Source organism: Dufourea novaeangliae, unplaced genomic scaffold, assembly GCF_001272555.1.
Source record: "Dufourea novaeangliae isolate 0120121106 unplaced genomic scaffold, ASM127255v1 scaffold130, whole genome shotgun sequence".
Taxonomy (NCBI): Eukaryota; Metazoa; Arthropoda; class Insecta; order Hymenoptera; family Halictidae; genus Dufourea; species Dufourea novaeangliae.
In genome coordinates, this window is record NW_015374004.1 from 477,157 (window position 1) to 495,928 (window position 18,772).

At 31.3% G+C, this 18,772-nt stretch overlaps 2 protein-coding genes across 2 annotated transcripts; one reads left to right on the plus strand and one right to left on the minus strand.

Annotated features, from left to right (window-relative positions):
- The first annotated feature begins 8,711 nt into the window (after nucleotides 1–8,711).
- Nucleotides 8,712–11,857, plus strand: LOC107188177 (uncharacterized PE-PGRS family protein PE_PGRS54-like). The gene is made up of 6 exons (XM_015576425.1): nucleotides 8,712–8,809; nucleotides 9,206–9,692; nucleotides 9,781–10,040; nucleotides 10,124–10,343; nucleotides 10,691–10,980; nucleotides 11,050–11,857. The coding sequence occupies exons 1-6, from the start codon at nucleotides 8,786–8,788 to the stop codon at nucleotides 11,203–11,205; spliced, it is 1,437 nt and encodes a 478-aa protein (XP_015431911.1). The 5' UTR covers nucleotides 8,712–8,785; the 3' UTR covers nucleotides 11,206–11,857.
- An 869-nt stretch (nucleotides 11,858–12,726) lies between these two features.
- LOC107188155 (integrin alpha-5-like) lies at nucleotides 12,727–17,786 on the minus strand (the record flags this gene model as incomplete). The annotated part of the gene is made up of 9 exons (XM_015576405.1): nucleotides 17,442–17,786; nucleotides 16,986–17,355; nucleotides 16,007–16,305; nucleotides 14,629–15,088; nucleotides 14,411–14,550; nucleotides 13,923–14,321; nucleotides 13,692–13,855; nucleotides 13,103–13,596; nucleotides 12,727–13,004 (listed from the first exon to the last, which is right to left on the minus strand). Coding segments are annotated over exons 1-9 (2,949 nt in total), but the record flags the coding sequence as incomplete, so codon positions are not given.
- Between the last annotated feature and the right edge of the window lie 986 nt (nucleotides 17,787–18,772).

The following is an 18,772-nucleotide window of genomic DNA, read 5'->3' on the forward strand; positions in this document are numbered from 1 at the left end:
ATCAATGACAGATATGTACATTTATGTAATAAAAGTGTATATACATTTTTTATTGGAATTGAATTACAAGTGTTAGTTCCATTTGTACTTTATATTTATATATTTCATAATCGTTGAAAATTCATTGGGTAAGAAAGGTGAATTACTCGAAAATCTTGTTGTCTTGAAGTATAATATACTTTAAGAATAAGAAGTTTTCTAAATAATACCATTCTTTAAATAAATCGAAATTTTTGTTTGATTTGTTTGTAAGTTTCGTACTTGCGCGGTTATCTATTAATTGCTATAAATCTACAAAAATTTCAACGTATTGGGTCAGTGCAACAATTTTGATGGATTTTCTGCAGATGATTTTATCGGCATGGTTTTATAGAAATAATAAACAATTGTATAATACTAATATGGTTTTATGTGTAACAATTATATAATACAAATATAACAAAATGAGTTGTTGTTTCAAACAATAGTTCATGCAATTGAGTGTGTTCTTATTTTGAAAATAAAATTGAAATTGAACTCGTAAAAAGAAATTAAAAAATGAAAGGAATAAACTTACAAACGCCACAAGACACATCCCATTCTGTGATAAACTGACAATTTATTAATATAATTCAATTACATAAATTCACTGAATAATATAATAATATTCAGAAAATTCTATTATTACAATAAAAATCTCTATTAAAAACACATACGTTATAAACGAATCACTATGTATTTCATTAAATTACTATTAAATTACAATTAAAACTATTATTAGTCTACTCTTTAAGAGTAAAACCCATCAAAACATTGTACAACCTAATATTTAAACAAACATAATTGAATCGTATAGGATGTTCACTGGGAATCAGATTATAGATCTATACTAAATTGTGAGTTTATAAAATGTTTACACTACATTCAACTTAAACAATTACTTTATGAGTTAAATTTCAGTTCCTGCGAGTCTGGCAACGGTTAAAAAGCATTGTTAAGATGAAAGATTCTTGAATGAATCTATCGACTATTGTCAGGCATTGCTGGGGATCGGTCTGGAGGCTATTCACATTTAACAAGACTCTCGTACCCACGTGCACATTTTTACTATTCAACAGCTGAGGGCCCTACAACCGGGAATACGTGCTTCTGATGCGAGTACGAATACTGAAACGTACAACCATTCGAAGAAAGTGGTATAATACGAACACGCACAGTACGTATGCACACGCAACATTCAGTGGGTAAAAAAAGTATTTGTACGCCCTTTAAAATAGAACAACTCTTTCAAAATTGGACCAAGTGACTTGCGTTTCTTTGTGAACTTAGAAAGATTAGTGTACTAAATGATGAGTTAACAAAATGTTGAAAAAGTTGCAATTGGTCGGAATTCGCGAAGAAAATAGTAAAGGTCGCTTTTTGCGACGTTTTTCTGAGATTGTAATGAAAATTTAACAAATACATTTCTTTAATTTTGTGATAGTTTATATTTGTACAAACGGTTCAAAATGTGGAAAATCGCAGTTTTTCGCGACTTTTCACCTACAACTGTAGTATATCTAAAGATTCTTACATCGTTCGATGCCTCTACTCGTTTCTGTATTAACCGATTTCAATAAAATTTGCAGCATGTATATAACTAACATAAATTTTCGAAATGTATTTATTAAATTGTCATTACAGTCTCAGACAAAAAAGTTGTAAAAAACGACATTTACTATTTTCTTCGATATTCTAAAAAGTCGCAAATTTTTCATAATTTTTTTAACAAATCATTTAGCAAATTAATCCTTCTAACTTCACAAAAAAAACTCAAGCCACTTGGTCCAATATTGAATGAGTTGTTCTATTTTAAAGGGTGTACGAATACTTTTTTTACCCACTGTGTACATATACAAAACTGCAATCCGAATTTAGATGCCAGCTTTCGTACAAGCTTCCTGGCTAAAACTTCGAAAACAAACACTGTACACTTCTGCTGTTACAATTTCGATACATAATAAAAAACGATAGCTTTAGTTAATAAAACGTACAGTCATACGGAAAATGGGTTGCTATTCTTGAATTCCTAGTCCATTTCTATCCGTAATATGTATTGGGTGAGTGCCAAAGTTTTTATGGGTTTTGCTCTAAAAGGGTAGACTAATAATAAATTTAATTGTAATTTTCTTATTGATAATGTGTATTTTAATTACAAAATGATACACTATTTAATGAAATACATAATAAAAGTAATGAAATACATTATATACATAAATTCTTCAATACAAATTTTTATTCTAATAAACAAATTTCTGGAATATTATTATTTAATGAATTTATATAATTAAAAAATATTAATAAAGTTACGGTTTACCATAGAGTGGTATTAAAATTCTTCAAAAGATATAAAATAAACAATCTCATTTACTCTAAGAACCTCACACTATATGTAAATATTATTCCGAAAGTATAAAATCCAATTAAGAAACATAGTGTAATACAAAATACAAATGTCTTTTTTAAGAAATAGCATTATTATTTAATGTATCATAAAAAAGATTACAACTTTTACAGTGACCTACCTACAATGGGTGATTGAGTTATTAGAACCACAGTGCGAAAAATATGTTCTTTGTGTTTATATAGAAACAAAATCACAATATCAAGCTTTTATACCGGATAATTGTTAACTAACAATTATCCTCTAAAACTACATAAAATAAATTAGTTCAAAAAACTTGGCTTACGTTATTATTAGACTGCGGATTTTATGCATTTATAGCCTATAGGGTTCTGTGAAATTCGATAAAACACAAAACTTTCATCGGATCCAACGAGTTTTCTATTTTATTCTGAACCCAATAGGACACTTAAGAGGAGAAATAAATGTCTACATTTACTGCTGTCTTTATAAATTACTTTAGAAAATGTTATTTTGCATGAAAATCCGCAAGTCTATTGGTCACGCACTGTAATATTACTGCTCTATATTTCACGATGATTTTATTTCCAGCATTTATAATGCGCATAATTACAGAAATTTGTATATAACAGATTTATTGTTACCTTTGTAAAAAGATAATAAACTTACAAACACCGCAAAAAACATTCCACTCTGTGATAAACTGAAAATTTATTAATATAATTTAATTACATAAATTCACTGAATAATAGTATTCACAAAATTTGTACAATTTAAACAATTTATTTACAATTAAAACTATTATCAGGAATAAAACCCATCAAACCATTGTACCGTCTAATATTTAAACAAACGATAACCTTTAATAGAAATAAATTTCTACATTTGGTTCTGTCTTTATAAATTACTTTAGAAACATTTATTTTGCATAAAAATCCGCAGATCACCCACTGTAATATTACTGCTATATGCAAGCATGTCGCGCATAATTGCAGAGATTTGTATATAACAGATTCATTGTTACCTTCGGAGAAAGATAATCTGCGAATGTATGTTTGACAAGTGAGTACATTGAACAAAGGCCGCGCCATTACTACATAGCAGACACCTGGATTCATAGGGATGGATGAAACGAACGTATATACATGCACACATTCAAAAGCAAGCGTGGAAGGCCGTTTACGTGTATAAGAAAGCATTGAAAACGTTGCGAAGAAGGGCCCGCTTACGTTGCTTATTGATCTCGCTGCCGAGTCCTTGTATTGGTTCAGTGCTGTACCTACCTATGTCCTTCGTCGAAAAACTTATTTCTCAAACTCGTTTCAGCATTCACAAAATAACCACAGAAGAATCATGATCGATTTTCTTATTACATTAAGAATTTACATGTGACAGAGTCTTTAGTAACATATAAAAATATAAACGTATCTCGAAGAATTTTTGAAAATTTAAAAAATTATTGATTATATAGTTGTTTAAAGTATAGTTTCATTTACTTTGCAATCGTTTTAAATAAATCCTCTGTTTTTATACCGGGGAACTATTTAAGAGTTTGAAAAAAATGAAGATATAACACTACTCTTGCTATGATTAACTAGGTTTTCTGTTCATGTTTTCATCATTCCAATAGATTTTCTTAGATTCGGTGTGAAGTACCTATACAAAGTGTTACTAGAATAAAGTGTCGAACCTTGTGAGTATATTCTATTCTAGTAAACAAATAGTTACATAAAAAAATGACTTCTAAATTGGAAGAATTTTTCTTTTGCAACCGAAATTGTTCGAATTTCATGTTTATGACCATTATATTCCCCACCTCTACAAAAGTTTTTTTAAGCTTAATAAATGTTTCTGTCGCTTATTTTTGGATGGTATGTAAACAAACACAGAGACGAGCTAAGCCAAATCTAGATCTTCCTTCAATCATCAAGCTATCTAAACCGTATGTAGAAAACTTCAAAGCCTTTGAATAGAACCAATTGACAGACAAAATTTAATTCTTATCTATACAGATTGTGGGTGCGTCAGTGCCTAGCCCTTGCACGCTTCACATACTCTTTATAGCGACACACCTTATGTGTATGGACCCTGAAATCATTGGACAAAATTCGTAGCTTGTGATGGCAATTTGGCAATACGTCTGCTTACAATTTGCCAGGAAAATTAGATTAGTAATCGTTATTTCTATGGAATAAAAGGACACGGGATGCGAAAGATTTCTTATGAAATACGCATTGCTAATATCATTGGCGTAACTAGGATTTTTATCTAGGGGGGGGCAGGTCCCCTGACTTCCCATGAGACATCTGTACCTATATTACACCATATACGTAGGTTGCAGAAAATAAAGTTACACATTTTACAATAATTATTTACATATTTATTTAACACCAAAACTAAGAATAGGAAGATATAAACATAATTCTTAAAAATAAACAAAATTTGATATTGATTAAAAGCAAGAGTATATTGTGTGCAAATACATATAGTTAAAACCTATCATATATGTATAAGCTTCAATTTGCTGGTTTTTTCTGCATAAATAATTTTTGCATTCTCAAAAGCTAGTCTCCTTATTACATCCGGCCCTTCAATTTATGTTACCGGATTATTAGTTACAGTAGAATATTAAAATGAAAGAGCTTAATTCTAATACAATTTTAATACTTTCACGTAATGGGGATAGTATTGTATTTTTTGTATTTAGTTGCGTTGCATATTGCATTTCGGCCCAAGTATTTATTTTTTATAACAGAAGATTTTAGTAACTGACGAATGTTTTTTTACATATTTGCATAATTCCTGGACGGGCGGGGGGGGGGCAGGCCCACCTTGGCCCCTACCTAGTTACGCCAATGGGTACGTCTATTCTGAATTGCGAATTTTCAATTCTTGATCTGTACGTAATTCCATAAAGAAGACTACGTTTTCACAGATCCTTTCCTCTTTAACTGCATTTTTTGTACTTTATATGTATAAAGCATTAATATCAACAGTAGTTTAGATTTTTCCCAATAATTAATCTGTTAACCAGAAAAGATGAGTTAACTTGCCATTTGTATTTTTTTTTAACTAGTTAATCGAAGATTCCCGAATCTAATTCTATCATAATGTGTAGTAGTATAAATTAAACCGTACTTACGTGTATCTTGGAATTGGTAACTTTACATCATTTTTATTCATATTTAATTGTTCCCGTAAGGGTGTTGATGATCAAAAACATGTAACAATATGATCAATACGTAATTTTAAATCTTCTTTTCTAACACCTTACAAAAACAATAAAACTTTATCACTAATTTTTAAGATTTATTATTTTAATCCGTTAAAATGTTGCGATTTTTACTTATTCAAAAACTACATTCATTATATTTATTTATATATAAAATCATCTTACATTTTTATGCAAAAAGATGATTTGTTTTTCTCGATAATGAACAAGCAACGTTTAACTTAAAAAAAAAACACTACGAACAGAATGTTTCCATACTTCGTGATCAATTTTGTCGGTCCAAATTGATACAACACATCTGCTGACTATTAACTAGCTCTCATTCGACTGTTTACAGTTTCTACGCCAAGAAAATTTTCTTCCACGCTGGGCTGCTGTATCTCAATGAACGGTTTATTCAGTTTCCCCTAATGTTAAACAATGCACAGGCAAAAATGAGTGTGGGCGATAATATGCGCTTGCTCCACTGTAACTGTTTTGCTAATTAATTGCACAACCTTGAAGCGATAATTTTAATGGAGCCACTTTACGTCGTAACCCGAAAAAAAAAAAATTAAAAGCACTACATAATAGTATGTAAAAGGAAACAACTTATAAATGAATTATTGTTTGGTACATTAGATTTACGGGCTCATGAAATAGTTCTGTTCGGGAACAAATTTCAAAACTAAAATTCTTTCTAAAACGATACCAGCAACATAAATGTAGAGTTGTCGTCAAGACGTTTGATTCTAGAGGGTCATGTTGAAATGTAGTTTCAAGCAGAATAAAACAAAATAATATTAACAATAAATATTTCAATACATACTAAATGAAATAACACCCCACACAGCACATGACGCCCAATGACACCTTAAAGACAGCTTAAAGGCGCCTTAGACCTAAAATAGCCGTAAAATAGACGTCTTCAAGACATCATGTGTTATCTGGGACTGATGTGCAGAAATGATTTTTTTTTTCACTTTTTCGAGAATTTTTGTATATTTCTTGCAAATTTGAGTGCGCTAAATTTAAATGTAGAGCAGATATGTTTTAACACGTTAGACTTTTGAAAAATAATGATTCGAAGTTACGGAAACGCAATTTTAGACGAAAAAACCATGTACATACCCCAGATAGCACATGATGTCTTGAAGACGTCCATTTTACGGCTATTTTAGGTCTAAGGCGTTTTTAAGCCCGTCTTCAAGGCGTTATTGGGTGTATTGTGCTATCTGGGACCTATATGGTGTTTGTGAACTAGCACTACAACCCGAAGTTAGGTGATTCTACATAAAAAAAATAATGTGAAAGGGTAGATTAAAATGTTTTTTAAATTTAAACACCCCTTGCCCCTCACAGAGAAAATCACGAAAAAAGAATTTGTTTATAATTTTCCTTATTAAAGAATCAATTTTTGATATACCAAAAAGTTATTGTAGTAGGGCAATCCGTCTAGATTAAAATAATCGAAGAACGAATTCGATACGGTAAATAATTTCCGAGATATAAATTCTTAAGTAGATCGCTGTTTCACGAAAATAGGCAAACATCGTAAAGTTCGATAGCCTGTAATTTTTAAACAAATTCGGGAACACAAAAATGATGACTTAAACCCCCCCTAATTTCACGTGGACTACAACATATTTCATTTTCAACAGAATCCCTGATAACAAGTGCAAAAAGTGACCGATTTGGCGTGGAACGACACGGCTACTTAATTATGGAAACTGAAATAACATAGCAAGGACGTGGTGGAATCCTAAGTTTCCCCTGCTACGACAACTTTACTTCTTTCTAGGCAATAAATAGTTATCATTAATACCTACCTCCTAAGAAATCTTTTTTGTTGTTTACTGAACCGAGGGAAAATGTTTGCATAACATTTGATTTTGGTCTATTTCTACTGTAACGGGTGATATCTCTTAATTCTCATTTTTTATCGCTGCAGACATTCAAATAAGATTTTTAAGCTTAACAATTATACCAATACATAAATGCTACTTACTTATAGATATGGAGTGTCTCAAGTCGGATAGTACAACCGGGCAGGTGATTCTATAAAAAAAAAATAAGTCGAAGAAAGGGAACAAAATTTTGTCAAGTGATGCTTCATTTTCGAAATAATCGAACTTGAAAATTTTTTAGACCCACGGGCAATAAAAAAATAGGACTTACAATTAGCTAACGTGTCTGTTCATTGCAGGCCGTTTCTACATACTTATTGCCAGCACGAATACACGCGTTCTAGTTGAATGTTCAAACTTCAAACCGAATTTTCTCGAAAACGAAACCACAAACGAAAAGAATGTATTCTTTTATTTTCGACTTATTTTATCTTATAGAATCACCTCCAACTCCGTCGTAGAACCCAATCAGAGGCACCCTATATATCGAAAATGAACGATTTTTGTAAAAATAACATTTTCCACAAAATCCGTTAGTTTACAAAAACTGTACGCGATAAGGAAATTCTAATTACAGAAATGGATTCAACGTGCTTAAGTTTATAAACTGCGCCTAATGTTTCCTGGAGAAAAGAATGTTGATGCAGACTTTCAGTGATACAGAATGTTGTCAGACTCAAATACCAGGTCAAATAATATAAAATAATTTTGTATACCTCATTATTTTAATTGTTGTTTAATACATGTCTCCACGCATAAATGATTCTCATAGATACATATTACATTTCTACAAAAGTTCCGCAGTATTAATTGCCTACTTCGTCCATACTCTTGACGTCAGATAATTTCTGTCTTATAATTGGTTCATCACCACGTGTTTCCGGTCCATTTTGAAAGTATTGAGATTTCATTGGTCCCACTGTTTGTATATGACATATAACTTGCCCGCTTGTCCCCGGTCATGAGAGGACACTGCAGTCTGCAGGACATCAGAGACACATTGCAGAAAGAACGGTGGAACCAGGTGGAACTGGAATAAGTACATACGCAAAAGAAACCACTGCGCACCAGAAGCTGCGTCACGTATAGTGTATGCCGCATTGCACAGTTCAAGCTGGAAACGTCAGCGCTCTAAATAGAAATATTTCAAGAGAATTGGAAGGGAATACATAGTTAACGACAGTAACATAGCTCTTCGTGTGCGCAGTACTATTCTCTAGGCTTCCATCGTGGATTAGAACATACATTTTATTCGCAAATTGTAATATAGAATATAGTGAAAAAATGTCCGAACCAATTTTACATCCTGTAAGTAGTGTTCACTTGTTAAATAATGAAACTAGTTAAAAGTAATAATCAGTAAGCTGTCATGAATTTGGTATCTGCAATGCAGTTATAATCATAATCACGTTTGTAATATGTAATGCATAACTTTTTTATGTTAGAATTTAGTACAATTAAACATTAGAAAATGGCCTTGAAATTTAAAAAAAGAAGAAATTGTACATATTTTAGTTGCATTTGCAGGTAGTACAATTTGGAGGAAGATCTAAAGTATAAATATAATATAAATATAAAAATAATGAACACAGCTTATGGTTGGAATAACTACATTTATGTAACAATAAATTTAAAGATTTCTATAAAATATCTTTTATTTTTAAGGAACATTGGTGAAACATTGATAAATTTCTATGTCCACAGTCAATTCCTTTTGTGGGACTGGTTGAAGGTGGTCTGATACCTGGAAAAATGGTAAAAATTCAAGGAAAAGTTCCATCAGATGGTATACGTTTTGCTGTTAACTACCAATTGGGGCCTACATTAAACCCAAGGGATGACATAGCCATCCACATATCACCACGTTTTCCAGAAGGGTTCATCACTAGGAATCATATAGAATCAATGACTTGGGGAACAGAAGAGAATGGAGGTCCTATGTGGATTCAACCTGGACAAGAATTTGAGATGTTTGTTTTGTGTGATTATGCAGCCTATAAAATTGCTATAAATGGCAGACATTTTACAGAATTTGTTCATCGATTACCATATCAGAAAGTTTCTCATTTGGTTATCGATGGTGATGTAGAAATAAATTCTATTGCATACGAAACCGTTTCTGTTGAACCGTCTCGTTCTCCAAGAGCTACACCTATGCCAGATGTACCTACAGCAAACTTTGGACCTCCGCGTAATGAAGCATTTTAATTATATATTATATCTACCTTTCTTAAAAATAATTTTATATTCAATGGCAAATATTATTATTTTAATTTTAGCACCAGGTGGATTATATCCAACAATAGGTTCTCAAACATCACCTGGTGGATATGGACCATTACCACCAGTTGGTTATGGTCCTCAGCCTGGTGCATATGAAGCACCTGGTTACAACCCTTCAAAAGCATATGGATATCAACCTGGATATGAAAAAGCAGAAGAAGAAGATGCATTTGGTGGCTGCTTAAATAAAGTTGGTCTAGCACTAGGTGGATTAGTTGCAGCTGGAGGCATAGCTGCTGCAGCCCATGCATTAAATGTAAGCAACTCTAGTAATTAATAATATTTATTATTTAAAAATGTAATAATACAACTGTAGTTTCGATTTGTTAATATTTGCAGAAAAAGAAAGATGGAGAGGCTGAAACAGATCATGAAAAATCAGATGCTTCTAAATCAAAAACAGAAAGTGAAAGTGGTTTAGGAAACCTTGGTTCCCTTGGTGCAGCTTTAGCAAGCAATTTTTTAGCAAGCAATGCTTTACAAAGCAACTCGCACGCACAACAGGGCTATCCTCAAGATTCTAGTGGTGGTGTATTAGGCTCGATTCTTGGAGCATTAGGTATTATATCAATTGTAACTTAAAAATATCAAACTCCATTTATTTTAAACGTAAACTTCTTAATTTTATCCCTCTTCAAATAGTTGGCATCAATTAGTATCATCATTTCATTCATACATGACTTTTAGTCATCATAAGTGACGATTTAAACTGACATTAAAAGTGATTGCATGAATGACATCATCTGTTAAGAACTATTTTTGTTCTTAAGTCATGATGGACACTGATCAATAGTCGATAGTTTAAGTGTTGCTACACCATGTTTTAGATCTAAATTAACATGTTCAAACACTTTACAACTATTATAGTGGATTAAATTTATATATATATATATATGTTTAAATAAGGTGGAGGTGGTGGTAATGCAGCACCAGTACATCCACCAAGTCAACCGTCTGACCCACTGTCAGGAGCTCTAGGATCCATTCTTGGTGGTGTACTTGGTGGTGGTGGTGGTGGTGGAAATCAACAACCAGGATATCAACCCCAAGGAGGTTATGGAAATTATCAACCTTCTGGTGGTTATTCTAGTCAACAACCAAGTTCAGGTTCAGATCTCTTATCTGGAATAGGTTCTGCAATTGGTTCTTCTTTGTTCAGCTCTGCCTTAGAAGGTCTTAGTAAACACGGTAAAGATGTAAGTATAAAAATATTTGCAAATTTACGAGTTTTATTATTTAATTACTACAATGTTTTTCTCTTGTAGAAATCTCATGGAGAAAGTTATCCAGCTCCTTCACAGTCTTATACACCAAGTACAACACCTTCCATGCAACCTGTTCTATCTTCTGACAGTCCTCCTACTTCTGGTCATAAATTAACTGCAGATGAAATTTCAAAAGGCCTAGGTTTGGACGATTAATGTAAGTTAAGATAAAAAACTAAGTAAAAGAAAGTACCGGATATTCCAAATCTAAGTTGAAATATTTTAAAGGCTGTTAACACAATTGGAATAAAAATGTTCTATGATCCATATTCATTTTACTTCAAATTTGCAGTAATAAGGCCTTAGAATAAACCGTCATGTAATACAAATTCAAATATTAAATTATATAATCGGCGTCAACGGAAAGTCAACCGAAATAGGTTCCGCGGTGAGCGTGTTAAAAAAAGGTCGTTAACCTAGGCTTTTCAGCTATTTGATAAGAGAAACTTTGGGGTAAGATTCTTACAAATAATGAATTTGCAAGTGTTGTGAACAAATAACTGACTATTAGATACAGATTTTTCACTGAACACTAGTAGAATATTAGCTGGTGATGATAAATGACTTGTCCTGCAGTGTGAAACATGCATCCGAGAAAGTAAAAAATCAACGCTATTTACTTTTCAGAGAATTTATGGGTGGCTCAGAACTTAGTGGGGACTATGTGTTCCTCTAAATGAAAATCAATTTTGATTAAAATCAACAGTTCATTACGTCGCGATCTCTTGACAAAAATTGTCAAATTTTGTAACAGCTAAATTGCAGAAGATGCAACAAAATGTAACAAGATTCGTTTATTCTATCTTCACTGTCCAATAAACCTATGACATTACAAAATCCTATGCTTCTTAGCAAAGCACAAACAGCTGAAAATGTTTCGAAACTTTGATGTTATTACTGCAAAATGGTAGCAAAGTTTTTATTCCAGTCCTGCTTATCTAGTGCTCGTTAAAATATTTTAACTTATATTTAAGATACCCTGTATGTAGAATGAAAGTTTTATGCCCTTTCATTGACATGTAATGTAAACTTTGCTGTATTATCTTAAATAGCTAAAATATTACAAATATAATCAGATTTTCTGATCATATTAGGAATACTCAAGACAAAAGCAGCTAATTTAATTTTGTCTGTGGCGCATATAAATGAACAGAATAAGAAACAATGGTACAAGTTGCTTGAATCGCATACTAAATGAATTGACGTTTTGTATATAAAGTATTTGTTAAGAAAATTTTGCTTTTTGCTTTTATAGAGTATTATATATCTTAAGCAGAGATTAAAAATATTTATTGCATTTGCAAATGTCATTTGCATAGGTTTTCCAAGCTTTATAAATAGTTGAAGAATTACAATCTGATTGTTGTTTTCTAAGATTTATTATATTTTTATAAAAATACTGGTGGCCTTAGAAAAGTATGTGCTGTGTAATATATGTTTATTGAATACAGAACATTTTTGTTATTTATTCTGTTTACATAATATATATACGCAATAAAAAATACATATTTACAGAAATTTTTGTCACTCTTAGTTAGACACCGCCTCTTGTGTATTTGTGTTTAAAATAATCTTATTTTCATTCTGTAACATAATGATTATTTATGACTACTAAATATTAATCCACAATATACGGACTGTTTTAATTTATAATATACAACTTACATTCATTTTCGATTTTAATGTTTGAAGTTCCTCTCTTTTTTTTCTATTAAAGAATCCAATTGTAACCAATCCAATAATTAAAAACACGAGTAATACAATTCCTAAAGCAATTGATAAAAGTATTATCCAAGTTGCAAGTTGCTCACTCACTGGTGAACCTAAGAACATTGTTGCAACAATAGTATTGTCAGGTTTGTGTCCATATTTCTGAGTTATGTTATATGGTTGTGCAATATTCACAGTTCCGTTAGATAAAAAGTATATGATATCCTTTCCTTCTAACATATTTGCTGTAATGAAAGATGAAAACAAAGAAAAGCATGAATTAGTCAGTTTTAACATTTTCAATAATTAAATATACATTAATCAAATATAAAAAAGATCTTACATTTAAAATTTTTTAAATAAAGATCTAACATAAGAGTAACTTTGGCTACAGACAAGGAACTTGTAAAAGGACTTAATTTACATTCAAGATAGGTACATTGTACATTAGTATTTGCACAGTCAAGATACAGTGACCTATTCACGGGTGGTAAACTCATTGAAAAATTAGTTTTCGTTTTAAATTTTTCCTGTACACTCAAATTAGAATGCGCAGAATAAATGTTTGGTATACTGATTAAAGAAACTGAAGGTGTAACGTTTGAGTGTGTACAATAAAGTTGTTGCCCATCCATATAACCAGTTGTCTTATTAAGATTAATAATCTGTATATCTTCTGTAGAATGTTTCCAGTATGTTGGAATACTAATTGTGAGTACAACTTCTTCAAGTGGACTGACACCAAATTTTTGCACTTCATAAACATGCTCAAATTGAATGTCATTTAATTGGTGTTGGACTTTACCAAAATACGAATACAAGTCATCCTGTGTTTTCCTATTAAATTTGTATTATTGGGAAAATATAAAAATTGATATCATTATTTGACAATACATATGTAAGTACAATAATAACTGTGCCTACTAACTCACCCTGCTATTGCTACATCAACGTCAACATCAAAGTATATAATTAAAGTTTGTGTATGATTCGATGAATTCTTTTGTTCACTTTGCATAGTAAAATTTGACATTAATTTTACTTGATCAATACCATATCGAATTTCACTCAGATCTAAGTCCAATATTAATGTTTTCTAAAAAAAAAAGTACATAATTGTACCATATTATTTTAGAAATTAATGCATAACATTTAAAACTTACATTTGCCCTCAGTGGATTTCCAATATCACAAATTATTTCTAAAGTATCGTGTACATGAGAACCCTCCATGCATGAAGATGGTACACTTGCCAAGAATAATATATTTGGAATATATATGTATATTTTAGCTTGATATGCTGGTTCACCATAATTATAAGCATTTATTATAAGTTTAACAGTGAATGAAGACCCAATTGTATATTTGTTACCAAACTTTAAGTCCGTTGACAACATTATTTTAACATCTGATGTACAAACATTATCTTCTCCGCAGTCTACAGCAAATGGCAGTTTCATTACATCTTCAGTTTTAGAAAGAAATTTATTTATAATTGCCTCATTTTCTTGTTTTAATTTAACTGATACAAATATTTCCAAAGGATCTATTATATTTTGGATATTTTCCTGAAAAATTCAATAAAACTGAGTATAAAAGTTCCCTTTTACAGAAAACATCATTTTTAATATCATACTCTCGGTATTCTTACCTTTAAATTAATTTTATCTGAAGTACACGAAGTTTTAGAGTTCTGTAAAGTAATGGAATGATGAATGTTGTCTTTCCTTTTTTTTGTATCATAAAATGCTCTTCCATACATTTCATCAACTTTAAGCAATTGAGAAATTTCTAAGCAAAATTCAGTTTGTTACAAATTTATGTGTCTAAATAAGGCATTAGTTTGTGACATTTTAATCCTATACGTACCAAGATGAGTAGGCGCATATGTTCCATTATATGATGTACATACTTGGATTAAAAATAATGTAGAATTTTGTAACAGTTTTTGTTTTTTCAAATATATTAATTCTGTCGTTACTGCAACAACTGGCTTAGATTTTATTATAATTACTTGATCTGACAAAGGAGCGCCTACAGCAATATCAGGATATCTATCATTATTTATATCACGGGATTCTGAAATTGACATTCCAAAGCCACGGACGTGTTCCCCAAACTCTTTGCCAATTATTTTTTGACTGTAACGTTTAAGTAATCCATTACTGTTGCCATTAAATATATATATTGCACCAGTCTGTTCCTCGTATGGTGCACCAACAGCAAAGTCAGCATAACCATCATAATCAATATCTCCAAGACAAGTTATGACAGAACCAAATCGACTTCCAGGTGTGCCCCCTTCAAACATTTGTTTCTCAAAAACATCCTACAATTAATATGCAATATCAATAGACACATATATATGTATACATATGTACTAACATGAGCAAATTTGAGGTATTCGACCCTGATTTTAATATGTTTTCACAATATAGTAACATGTAAGTTCCTATTACTAGGTATGTGTAAAATATTATTTAGATGCGCCTATTTCATACTTTAAGGGGTCTCATCACTGTGACGATCTCAAAACAGTCGAAATTTTTTTTTTTAATTTTTGGGAAAAACATGTCTAAGAATGTGTTGGTAAAGCCTCGTGGTTTGATTCACTTTAGATTGGCTGCTATAGCTGAAAGTTACAGAAAATGCAGAACCTGGAGAAAATTCCGGGCTTTGTTAGGTCTCCATGCTTCTTGGAATAGTCCGAGTATCAAATTATGTATTTCTACAACTTGTTTTCCCAATTGTATGTTATACAAAATTTTGTTAAACATACCAAAAAGGCAGAAACAAATTCGAGTTGACATAACACGGCCATGAATAAAAATCGAGCACCATAAACATCTAACGCGACTCTTAACATATCCTAAATAGCACATGACGCCTTGAAGACGTCTATTTTACGGCTGTTTTAAGCCTAAGGCGTCTTTAAGCCGTCATTAAGCCGTCTGTATGCTATCTGACATACGAAAACGTTAACGTTGGACGTGGGCACCTTGTGTACTTTTGCAAGGGTATACTATATTATTATTTAGATTCTATTGTTTAATAATTATTTGGGCGTCTCAGTAAGGTTTTTACTTCCCAGATAGCACATGTCGCCCAATAACGCCTTGAACACGCTTAAAAGCGCCTTATACCTAAAATAGCCGTAAAATGGGCGTCTTCAAGGGGTCATGTTCTATCTGGGTAAAGAACATACGTACTTTTAATAATAATTATATGAATTACTTGTAGTACATACACTGTGGGTAGCTTTAAGGATATATATTCGGCCTTCATCCATATCTTTCGCCCATTGCGGAGCTCCAATTATTAGTTCATCTTTATAATCATTATTGAGGTCACATGATGTTAAAGCAGCTCCAAAATATTCACCAAGCTGATCTCCATATACAGTCTTTTTCACTGTTGATTTCTTATTATCGTTATTAGAAAAATTGAATATAACAACTTTTCCATGCATATTGTTAGCATGTGGACTACTTGAAGCAAACCATAATTCTCCTTTTTCAAAGTAATTACCAGATGTTACAGCGTAGCCTAAACAAAATGTTATATATTATTTTTGCATTGCATAAAACATACAAGGTAAGTTATCAAAAATAAAACATTGAAAATTTAAAAAAAACATTATTGCCTTATACATTCATCCTATGTAATTAATATTTAAACTCTAGATCATGGTTTTAAACGTATATTAAAGATGTACACGTGTGCATATATAAGTAATGTATCCTTGTTTAGTTCGGGTAGTTTTTAATACATCCCAGATAGCACATGATACCTTAAAGACGCCCATCTTACGGCTATTTTAGGTCTGAGGCCACTTTAAGCCGTCTTAAGTCGTCTGTGTGCTATTTGGGATGGGTACATATATATGTCTTCTTGAGACCCGATAGGAGAAAAGAGGTATCAGTAAATAATATATGTATATACGTTCAAGGAAAGTTCAAGGTTGTACTACAATATAGTGGGAAAAATAGAAAACAATATGTAAATTATAATATTCGGGAGATGAGGATATAATACTTTGTATTCAGAAAAACATAGCTAACTTAAATACATTTTAAAAGATGATCTCAATAAAAAACAATGTTCATAATCTTAATGTGATTTTTTAGTAAAATATTTGGCTATTCTGTTTCTGGTTAGTTACCCTATGTAGTAATAATTGATTGTTGATATAATACATATGGATAAAAGACTTAAACTATACTTACCAGAGTAATCACCACTGTCAAATTCTACTTCATAAGTAGGAAATAGATTTATTGTTTCTATTTTTTTTTTAGAAGACTCTGTAACTAAGAAGGATGTACCTCTCCAACTAAGTGCACCAGGAGCACCTAATATTACTGTCCATTGCACTTTGTTAGACACATGTAAAGAAAATCCAGCTAGACCCATTCCCAAATTGTAAACATACTGATTTCTTCTAGTAATTATTAATTGCGACTGGTCGGAAAACGATACTATTCCATGTTTGACTTCTTTGTTAAAAGATTTAATTTCTGCCCAGTAACAAATGCCAGTCATGAATCTATTCACCGTCCAACGTAAATCAATAAGCGTCCATCGTGGACCGCAAATCTACATAAATATAGTAGTTAGGATTATATCTGCAAAAGAAAATCTAAAAGAGTGGTTATAAGAATATAGATCAAATCTTAACATACCACAATTCTTGGAGAATTTTTGTTTTCTACAGCAATTGTTGCACCAATCCATGCATTATCTTTACTTTGTTTTTCTCTATAGATATGTTTATGTTGACCATTTCCAGTTTCATCAATATGCCACTCTTTGCATGCATTATTAAGTGGACATTGGTATACAGTTCCTGGTTCAATTACACCTTGTAATGTACTTACATTCGCCCTGGGAGCCCCAACAAGTAAAATTGAATCATTTCCATTTACATAAAATGCAATGGAATAGCCAAAGTAACTTCCTCTTTGTTTGGAATACGGTGTTGAAAAAGCATTGCGTATTTGAACACTATGAACGTCCAAATTATACATTAGTACGTTATATTTCAATATTACAAGCACAACACCAAAAAACCACATGTTAAATGTAACTAATAAAGATAAATTTAACATTTTAAGTAATTAAAGTTAATAATACTACTGGCGAGAGGGTATTATACATACTGCTTCTTAAACCTTTTAAGGAATAAGGTGATTTATAATCGCAGGAAGTCAGATATAAATATCTGGAAACCACAATGATGTATCGTAAGAAATCTTTAGTATTAATGTTCCGTGGTGTCAACCGCATTTAAACTCGCGGTAATGAAATAATGCATGAATTTAAATAATTCTTTCCTTTATTTATTATAAGTTAATAGAGAAGTATAAATGCAGGATTAAATAATGTAATATTCTTAATTTGTTTCCAAAGCTGAACATATAAAAAAAAAGTATATTAATTTATTGTTTTATTATTTTCCATCACACTTACAAACCATATCAACAATACACATTAGCTGAGTCGCATTGTTATAGCTAATGTAACGTTAATTTATATATAATTCTCGACGGTGTGTAGTTTCGATTACATATGATTTAATGGTCATGTACAAACATGTTTATCTTGCAATAAAGAAACCGATTTGTTTCAAATAATTATGATGGCGGTCGTTAATGATATCACCAATGTGAGGCTACAAAATTTATAACTTCCTATATCATTTGTAATATACTTGATTTGTGATTAAATCACGATCAGGTCATTGAATATGATGAAAACACATTTATTATCGATCCTTTTAAGGTATTATTACTCTGAAACAGTTTTATACCATGAGAGATTCCAATAAAAGTATTATGGGGATGTCTTGTATCATGAGAGATTCCGATAAAATATTTATGTTTAGGATTTTTTCGTATGATAGGGATACTTACAAGGATAACAAAAATGAATAAGAAGATAATAAAAATTAAAAGAAAATAGAAAAAAACGACCATATTCGTGTTTGATCAAACTTAGTATTATAAAAATATAC

What these genes read in the sequence shown, in the direction of transcription:
- LOC107188177 (XM_015576425.1), top strand. Translation starts at nt 8,786, where the DNA reads ATGTCCGAACCAATTTTACATCCT. An exon ending in AGCAAACTTTGGACCTCCGC is followed by an intron (nt 9,693 to 9,780) that starts GTAATGAAGCAT and finishes TTTTAATTTTAG; the next exon opens with CACCAGGTGGATTATATCCA. An exon ending in CTGCAGCCCATGCATTAAAT is followed by an intron (nt 10,041 to 10,123) that starts GTAAGCAACTCT and finishes TAATATTTGCAG; the next exon opens with AAAAAGAAAGATGGAGAGGC.